This window comes from Stylophora pistillata, chromosome 5, assembly GCF_964205215.1.
Source record: "Stylophora pistillata chromosome 5, jaStyPist1.2, whole genome shotgun sequence".
NCBI classification, from domain to species: domain Eukaryota; kingdom Metazoa; phylum Cnidaria; class Anthozoa; order Scleractinia; family Pocilloporidae; genus Stylophora; species Stylophora pistillata.
This window is the reverse complement of record NC_142523.1, coordinates 33272468-33281766: the sequence shown is the minus strand read 5'-3', so window position 1 is coordinate 33281766 and position 9299 is coordinate 33272468. Positions and strand designations below refer to the sequence as shown.

The 9299-nt window shown below is 38.5% G+C and overlaps 1 protein-coding gene and 1 long non-coding RNA gene across 2 annotated transcripts in view; both read left to right on the top strand.

The window, feature by feature from the left end:
• The first annotated feature begins 959 nt into the window (after positions 1-959).
• LOC111344450 (uncharacterized) lies at positions 960-2684 on the top strand. Its single transcript, XM_022951678.2, has 2 exons — positions 960-1196; positions 1636-2684. Exons 1-2 carry the CDS (start codon positions 1139-1141, stop codon positions 1953-1955), a joined length of 378 nt encoding a protein of 125 aa, XP_022807413.2. The 5' UTR covers positions 960-1138; the 3' UTR covers positions 1956-2684.
• Positions 2685-4404: 1720 nt separating this feature from the next.
• Positions 4405-9299, top strand: part of LOC111342730 (uncharacterized) — a 6785-nt gene continuing 1890 nt past the window's right edge. Inside the window, exons 1-2 of the long non-coding RNA XR_002695981.2 lie at positions 4405-4543; positions 9295-9299. The exon at positions 9295-9299 is cut by the window's right edge and continues 53 nt beyond it. This is a non-coding gene — a long non-coding RNA (uncharacterized LOC111342730). The remainder of the gene's footprint in view (positions 4544-9294) is intronic.

Below are 9299 nucleotides of genomic sequence, written 5' to 3'. Positions count from 1 at the left end.
CTGCTGTTTCTGCAACAGCCGTCTGCGTGTTCGAAGAAACTCTCTGCGATCAGTCGAGAAATCCAACCTCAAGTCGAGGAACTTCAAGAAGCAGTGGCCATCAGTGGCTTAAGGGCCGACCATATTCCTTCCTCACTGCTCTTTACCCTCGGGTAGTCAATTTACAAGACGAAACTAACTTTATTCGCAACAACACCGCTCACGTTACTCCAAACTCAACTTGTTTTTTATCTCCCGTTACACATGAACACGCAGCCCATAGCAATGAGCTTATATGTCAATTCACATAGCAGCGCGAAAGATAAATAAGTAAATAAATGTACAGGAAGCGGGAGGGACATGGTTTGATGCTACTCAGCTGGTCTAAAGATTTACTAAATGTAACCGAAATGACAATTCTTCCACTCAACATTTCGACTTTCCTGTGTAGTACCTTCATCAGGGGCCGGGAGCTGATCGTTGCAAAAAGAGGCTCTTTTAATTATATGCTCACTAATTCGCTGCCGTTTTTTCTGACGAGGCGTGAACAGAGGTCAGGCAGTAAGCCGCCATCATCACGATTTAAAGGGGCGTGGGCGGAGTTGCTATGCCAAGCGGCGATTAGTGGTGATAAATTAGCGGCGGTAGCGGCGATTAGTGGTGATAATTTTAGAATTGTCTCACTGTTATTTTACTGTTGCCAATAGTTATACACTGTTATCCACTGTTATCCCAGTGTGTTTCACTGACTTTATTTCCTTTTTTTTCACTATGCAAGTGTGAGGTTTGAAAAAAGGGGGAAGTCATACCGTGGCCTAATTCGGTTATTTAAGGCCGGAAAAGCTCTACAGTTACAGATCACGTCTGCACAGATTTTCAAAGCAAGAAGATTTAAAGAGAAAACAGACAATGGCTGGCAGCGAAAAAGAAGAGTATGAAAAGAAAGGTACGATGACAATCAATTGAGGTTTTTTTCTTCCCTTGGTTGTTTTTCCGCAAGACCGACAACCGTTTAAGTCATTATAATACCTACCTTAAGATGTAGTTTCCCATAGATACTAAATTGTAACTGATCAGGTGCATCACTCACTGGTTTTTGTTTCTAGTTATAGAGATTCACCTGATTCTAAGAGACTTCAGGCTCTCAGACGATTCTCTCATGGAGACTTCAAATGAGTTAGATGGCCAAGCAAGTGGAGAAACAGAAGATGGCGCAGGTTCGCCCATGATCTCCCAGTGTCCTTATACGACGAAAAAATTTGAGTCAAGCATTCTCCTCAATAAGCCATGAAATGATTTCAAATTTCTTAAGAGAAATAGGTCCAAAAGCAATGGCGAGAGCACAAAATTGGTTGCTTACTTGACCTTTACTGGGCCTTAACATCCAAGTAGTTTATTTCGAAGTTCATAAGGTTGTAGTAACTACCATGTCAGGGTACCTTTTGCAACTCTTTCTCTTACTCGTTAACATCCAGCTAGGAAATAATCAACGTCGACTTAAACGTTACTATACCCTGAGTAGCAGCTGACTGAAGAGTTAATTATTTTTCTCCTTTATGAAAGGTTAAGTTTATACCATGAAGAAATCAGTCGTTGTTCACGACTATCCTGAAAATATGTTCCATTCTAATTACAATCATCTGATCTCACAACTAGGTTTGCGGCGTTGCAAAGCCAAAGGCGCCATTGGAAGTTTACCATTTAGAGTGTGCCGTCAGCTCATGATTATGCTCAATCCACGTATGACGTGGAAAGGCGATTTTCGTGATCTCTGCGGCGAAATGGGCTTCACGTGGGCCGAAATCATATACTTTCAGTCCCTTCAGAATCCAATGGACGCTGTTCTGACGGGCTGTAGGAATGTTCCCATCGAACAACTCATGGTTAAACTTGAAAAGATTGGACGACCCGATGCAAGGAGCGTTGTTGAAGAGTATATCACTGAAAGTTGCAAATGTAAAAAGTGTAACGACTAAGTTAAAGCTAGGGAATTAGACATTACCTGGAACATAATCTGACCGTGTTTTTTCATATGAAGTATCTAAGGAACAAGATAAGTTTAATTTCATATCAATGCTCTATAGTTTAGATAACTAATGTGTTATGGAGAGCGCCCATATTTTTCTAGAGTGCGTTGCGTTACGTAATTATTAAAAATAGAACGAAGAAGTTTCTAGAACAATTAGTCATGATGACTAAGCGAGAACTTTAAAGAGAACCTTCTAGAACCGTGACTCAGCATATTTTTGTTATGATGTAATAATAGTGTAATGTTTCTAAAAATAGCAATATTACAGATCTCTAGAACATTCTAGAACTTTTCTGAAAGATATATAAGGAGTCACGCTAGCTTAAAGAAAAAGGCCTTTTAGTGAGCTATAACTGCTGTTGCGAAGAGCCCAGAGGAGCGAGGGCCGGACAGAGTTGTTTACTGGAATTGAAAGCCGTGTGGAAGGCTACGTGAGAGAAAGAATTACGGACGTCGACATTTTGTTAAAGATTTTCAAGAGAACTGTGAGTTGTGCGGTAGTACACTGAGATTTAAGTGATATTATTTGTAAAGGGCTCTAAGTTATAAGGATACTGATTGTATTAGTATTTATATCGCTCCGTAGCTAAGTGAAAAAGATAGTTATTGTACTGGTAGTCGATATCGCTTCGTAGTTATTACGTCAGTCAATAAAGTAGTTGAGTTGTACGAGTTATATCTTTCTGGCGGTTTGGAAAATACCGTAACAAATGTCTTTTGTAAGGTCTGTGCTAGATAATCGTGTTTCTTTTATCGTCATATATGCGAGTGTTTTCTGATCGTGGCGACATCTCTGATTTCAAGCATTTTGTCCTTCGGTTTGTTTGTCACTCTGTCTTCTGTGCCTTATCCGTCGTGGATACAGCACAGGTGAGGTGCATGCTAACTTCCAAGCTTAGTAAATAGAAATAAACGAGCATTTGGGCACGTAGATTTTCAGTAATTGATAAAGAACATTTTGTACAAATTATAGAAGGAACTGATTTGGCACATTAAAAAGGAGCTTTTGAGATTCACGACTCTTGGTGTCCTTGGCTCAGCCCGGCAGGTTGCTCCGACTTTCCCTACTGACATTCAACGTAGTTTTCGTTGGGCAAGAATCTACTTTTGGTTTCCGCGTCGTACATCAATAGTCATGGTTTGAATGTTCCGGTGCAAAACTGTTTCGATGAATCCCATTTCCTGTCCACTCACGGAACTCTCAAGTCCAACATAGAAGAAAAAGGTACTCCTTTCCTTTTCTCTGATCTATCAACCCAGACGCGTCGCTTATGGCGAGCCAAGAAAGAAAACTGGAGGATATGGATTTACAACGACAATTTTTTTTTACAACAGTTGAGAGACTTAAATAAAAGTAAAAATAAAAAAAGAAGTTTAGGTCAAAAGGGAGGCCTCGAGAATGATTTCCATCGGAGCCCCAAGGCGTCCGATGGCTTCGATGGATACGACTCAAATGAAACTCATGGAATATGCAGGCAAACGGTGGGGCATAAGGTATTTTTAACGTTGTCGATCAGAATTATAACAGTAACTTGCGATATTGGCACTGGTGATTGCTTATTATAATGTTTAAGTTTGTCGGAGTCTGATGGAGTCAAACTGATTTCGATGGGTATACGAAAAGAATCCGGCGTTTTCCTTCGGAATAATCGATTGTATGATAGAGAAAAAAAGAAAAAAAGAGATGTTTACTGTGACAGTAACTTCAAACAGACAATTAAACTGTTTTTTATCATTGTTAATCAAAATAGGAGTTACACAGAACTAGGAAAAATAATCTTCGGGTAAAGACATTCCTTTTATCACATCTTTGTGATTCAGGCAACAAGAATCAAGTTTTTCATTCAGTGTTCCAAAGTGTTCATCCCTAACGGTAAATGAAAGTTCATTTCATTAACTTTAAAACGGAAAACAACTTATGAAATTAGTGGAGAAAGTTCACACAATAATGAATTCTCTCCTATGCATTGTGCAATGTAATAATACGTCTTTGCTTGTACACAGTGGTGAAAGTTTATAAAACAACGTAAACCTTGCTGCTTTAGTTTCGCGTGAGCTCACATGCACGTTATGGTGGATTTGAAGGTGTTTCTGTATGACGTACAGGGAATAGGTTTGGTGCCTTTTTCCAGCAATTAACTTCTACTCTGTGAGAGAGTAAGCGAAGAAAATCTTACGCACACGGAAAACGCGAATCAGGTTGCTTTCGAGTAGAGACGGATAAGCACAACGGGCAAATGTGAAAAAATGGCGAGGAAAACAAATTCATATGGTCCCTCCTGCCGTTCACGTTTCAAAAAATCTCTCTAATTTCCAAATGCAGGTGAGATCCTGGAAAAAAAGTTAACTAAGTTCTCCCCAAAAAACGAAGTATGAATCCAAAGAGACCCGACCTAATTCATTTAACGATAACCAGTGCGGAAACTGAACCAGGACGAGTCGCAATTTTCTGGCCGTAAATTCTAGTAAACAACGATTCAAGCCGAAAGCTGAACCTAATTGGTCTTTGATTTATATTCAAAGTACTTCGATAAGGTACGTATGATATGTCCTTTGTTCGTGTAAAGAAATCATTTGATCTGGCTTAAAATGCTTGAGGGAGATTTACAGATAATTAAATGTCGTCTTCCTTGTTTAGTCACTGTCGGGAATTTCATCGTACGACAATCTGTTTTTCCGAGCAAGCGACAGCTCGTGATCTATGTGAGAGTATACGGCCGTATACGAGTCATTCCCTCTTTTAGGCCCTGCTGGATACGAAATCTAGCGGCTCTTGGAACAAGTCTACTCTTGCTCAATATGTCGTTCATTTCTTCCTACAATAAACCATTAGCTTCCATTGTCGCCTTTTTTTTTTTTTTAATCGGCGAGAAGTAAAAGCAGCATCGACAGACAGCTGTTTTGACATGACATTTTTCATGTATACCCATTCAAGTAAAGACATGTTAACAATTCCTAGGATTTTTGCGGAAACTCTTGCTGTGTTAACAATACAAAGGTTTTTTTCCCTTTGCGTTTTCATTTTCTTCATGTCTTTGGTGAAGTCACGCTTTTGCAAGTAATCATTCTGTTGCAATCAAAATTCAAAATTAAATTTGCAATTTCATTTTAGATTTTGTATTTGATCATGTTAAGGAATATGCTGACTGAATTTGTCGTCTTTTATCGGAGGGTGTAAATAGTAATAAGCTCTTTCCTCTATGGAAAATTCGAAGTCGCCCAAGGAAATATTGATGAAAATAAATGAGTGAGTGACTAAAAATAACTTCTTAAAGTTTTCTAGAATGCTTTGTCATGCTGACTTGCATGTATGAACTTCATGTATGAAAATAAATGGGTGAGTGACTAAAAATAACTTCTTAAAGTATTCTAGAATGCTTTGTCATGCTCACTTGCATGTATGAACTTCCTATGGAACTTCTAAGAACTTTTTTGCTGAGAAATTGTTGTTGCGATGTAATTATAGTATAAAAAAAGTAACAAGGCCTTGCCTCTGAAAGTCACACGAGGAAATAATGATGAATAGCACGTGCCTGGCAGTTAAGGCTTAGCCGTTTTCAATAAAAATCGCTCTCGGTAGTGTGTCAGCCGATGCGTTGGGCAAAGCGTTGGCCAACGTGTCTGTAGGATCGGATTCTTTACCATAGTAAATGACGACCCGTCATAGCAGGTGTGGATTTGCAAGAGACTTAGACGATATTCCGCAAGTTTCTGTATCATCTTAAGTCTAACGAAGAGCTTCGTTAGACGGATGTAAAATTCCAAAATGCAGTGACTTCGTAGTCATCGAAGCTGTTGACAATTTATTGTGAGCAAACCATATCGATGAACAGGGACTTTGAGAGAAATCGTGGCTTTGACTCCGGTGCTCTCTCAGTTTCTTGAATCGAATGACTGGTCTCTCTACGCATGCACCCTGCCTCTCTGCCTTTACTGTTTCTTCAACTTACTCACTCAATAATGTCTTCCTTGCTTGTATTCTTAAGAAACCGACTACACTTCTTCCTCACCGACAGATATGTCAATTGACGAGGTCAAGGTCATCGATGGCTTAGGGGCCCACTATGTTCCTCCCTCACTACTTGCTAACCCCAAGTAGTCAATTGACAAAAACATACTTACTTCTGGTGTCCATAATGTTCGCTTAGCCTTTCCGCAACAAGTCGTATATTTTACAAAACGAGTCAGTTCTATTTTCGCAACAAGTCGTATATTTTACAAAAGAAGTTTTACATTTTCGCAACAAGTCGTATGTTTTATAAAAGAAGTTTTACATTTTCGCAGTAAATCGTATATTTTACAAAACGAGTTTTCTATTTTCGCAACAAGTCGTATATTTTACAAAATAATTTTTACATTTTCTCAACAAGTCGCATATTTTTTTTATAAAAGAAGTTTTACATTTTCGCAAAAAGTCGTATGTTTTATAAAAGAAGTTTTACACATTCGCAGTAAGTCGTATATTGTACAAAATGAGTTTTCTATTTTCGCAACAAGTCGTATATTTTACAAAAGAATTTTTACATTTTCGCAACAAGTCGTATATTTTTTATAAAGGAAGTTTTATATTTTCGCAATAAGTCGTATATTTTACAAAACGAGTTTTACATTTTCGCAACAAGTCGTACAAGTATATTTTACAAAACAAGTCTTATATATCCATACACAAGTATTTTAGTCTGCTTCGGCGCGCCGTATAGGAGTCGGGTCTTGACAATTTTCGAGAAAAAATGCTGCAACTAAGTTTGAAACTGATCCCTGCCGGAAAGTTAAGTCTTAGCAATTTTTGCCAATAAAAATCGCTGCGACTAAGTTTGAGACTCGTCCCTTCCCGGGTAATTAGGTCTGAGCGATTTTCGCCGGTAACAAATCACTGCGACTAAGTTTGAGACTCATCATCCCGCACTTTAATCTTTAATCTTTAATCTTTAATCGAGATACTCCTAAAACAGCAATAACTATACTAGGAGGACTAATTACAAAGAATAAAATTTAAATAATTTATATACAGTTTAAGGTTTAACAATATAAGAAAACAAAACTTGGATAAAACAAAACTTGGATAAAACAAAACTTGGATAAAACAAAATAATATAAATAGCGTAAAGATAAAATTAGTACGGGCTAAACCGACCTAATAAATGAAAGAGCATTTGATCTAAATATATCTAAATTAACAATGTCAGAAGAGCTTAGAGATATATTGTTCCACAAAACTACTGTCCTTGGATAAAAAGAATAGTTATAGATATCATTATTCACTTTCGATTGTTTGAAAGGACGACAGTTTGGAGCTCTTAATGGTCTTTCATTCGGTGTGACATCAGATGGGAGTGATATGCCAACGTGGCCCATATAGATTTTATAGAACATAGTGCCTTGTGAAAGAAGTCTTCGGTGATGAAGTGAATCCCAGTCAAGACTTTGTACCATAGGTGTAACATGGCTATAACGCGAGTAGTCGTTAAAGACAAATCGAGCGGGTCTTCATTGGACAGATTTCGAGAAAAATTGCTGCAACTAAGTTTGAAACTGATCCCCTGCCGGAAAGTTAAGTCTTAGAAATTTTCCGTAAAAATCACTGCAACTAAGGCTAAGACTGTTCCTATGCTGGGAAGGTAAGTCTTAGCGATTTTCGCCGATAAAATTCGCTGCGACTAAGTTTGAAACTGATTCCATGCCGGAAAGTTAAGTCTTAGAAATTTTCCGTAAAAATCACTGCAACTAAGGTTAAGACTGTTCCTATGCTGGGGAGTTAAGTCTTAGCGATTTTCGCCAATAAAAATCGCTGCGACTAAGTTTGAGACTCATCCCGTGCCAGGGAGTTAAGAGCCACTGGCCATAAATATCGAGAATCCGCCGACAATTGCCAAATTTCGTAATTCGTTTTGTTTTTTCGAAAGGACCCTTTCAATGAACCTTTTTCGAAAATTATATCAAAAAGTTCTATTGCGCTTTTTCTTCTCCGAAAAATCGAAAAACGGTTCCGAATATGCCTAAATGGCCGTTGTCCCCCGTAAAGCAATGAAAAATTATGCAACTTTGGCAACTTCGTACGCTACAACGCGATGCAATCCCGCTTTTAAATTTTTTGTACTGGTAGATGGTCCTCAGTTTTATCTCTTAGAAAATATCAATTACTTGTTATTTTGTTACGTTTAAGTCTGAATGGTGACCCGTTGAAATAAAGTACCCTACGTCTCTTTCGCGGAGGTAAAATAAAGGTCAACTTCAGTGGCCTATGAACACTGGTCTGCCATATATACTTACAAATCATAATATACATCATCTCAAAGCTTTATTCTTGTACCTTAATTCCTCCAATTCTCTATATTGGTCTGCTATAAGCGGTACTTCCAGGTTTACAAGAATTTTGGCTATTTTGTTGAAAATGCAGTGCCAATCGCTGAACAGCTATCACGACCCATTCAAATGCCTTTAGAAAGGTCTTGTATTATATCTAAACAAATCAGAAAATATATCGTCTTTAAGCTTTAACCTTGAAAGTTTCTTTCTTGGTCTGCTATAGGCGGCGCATCCAGCTTTGAAAGAGTTTGGGCTAAAATGACAAAAAGTGTAATGCGATCCGTTGAACGGCTGTCGTAGCGTGCAAGACGTGGTGAATTACGAAATTTTGCAACTGTCGGTGGATTCTCGATATTTACGACCAGTAACTCTAAGTCTTACCGATTTTCGACCATGTTTGAGACCGATATAGCGCCAGGGAATTAGGTCTTAGCGACTTTCAGTTTTGCTAATAAGTCTGAGACCGTTCCTGTGTCGGAATGTTAAGTCTTAGTCTCTAGTATTGATTTTCTGTTAAATTCGCTGCGACTAAGTTCAAGACCATTCCCGTCCGGGAAGTTAGGTCTTAACAATTTTCGATAAAAATCGCTGCAACTAAGTCTGAGATCGATATCGTGCCGCTTTTGCAACAGGCTGGTAAATGTTTGAAAAAACTCTCTGCGATCAGTTGAGAAATCCCATCTCCAATCGAAGAACATCAAGTAGCAGTGGTCATCGACGGCTTAGGGGTCGAGCATGTTAAACGTTCCTTCCTCACTTTTCTTTAACCTCAGGTAGTCAATTGACAAGACGATACTCACTTCTCTATCTGATATCTGCGATTAGACGGCCGATTTGCCAGTAACTTTTTCTCTGCTGTCATTTGCGCTATTGCAGACCATGTTGAATTCGTGCGCACCAAATCAAATTGTCATTGCGACGTTTCGCGGTGTGTTTCTCTGTTCATGTTTCTCACTGATTCTTTTCTCCTTATTTTTCAGTATGG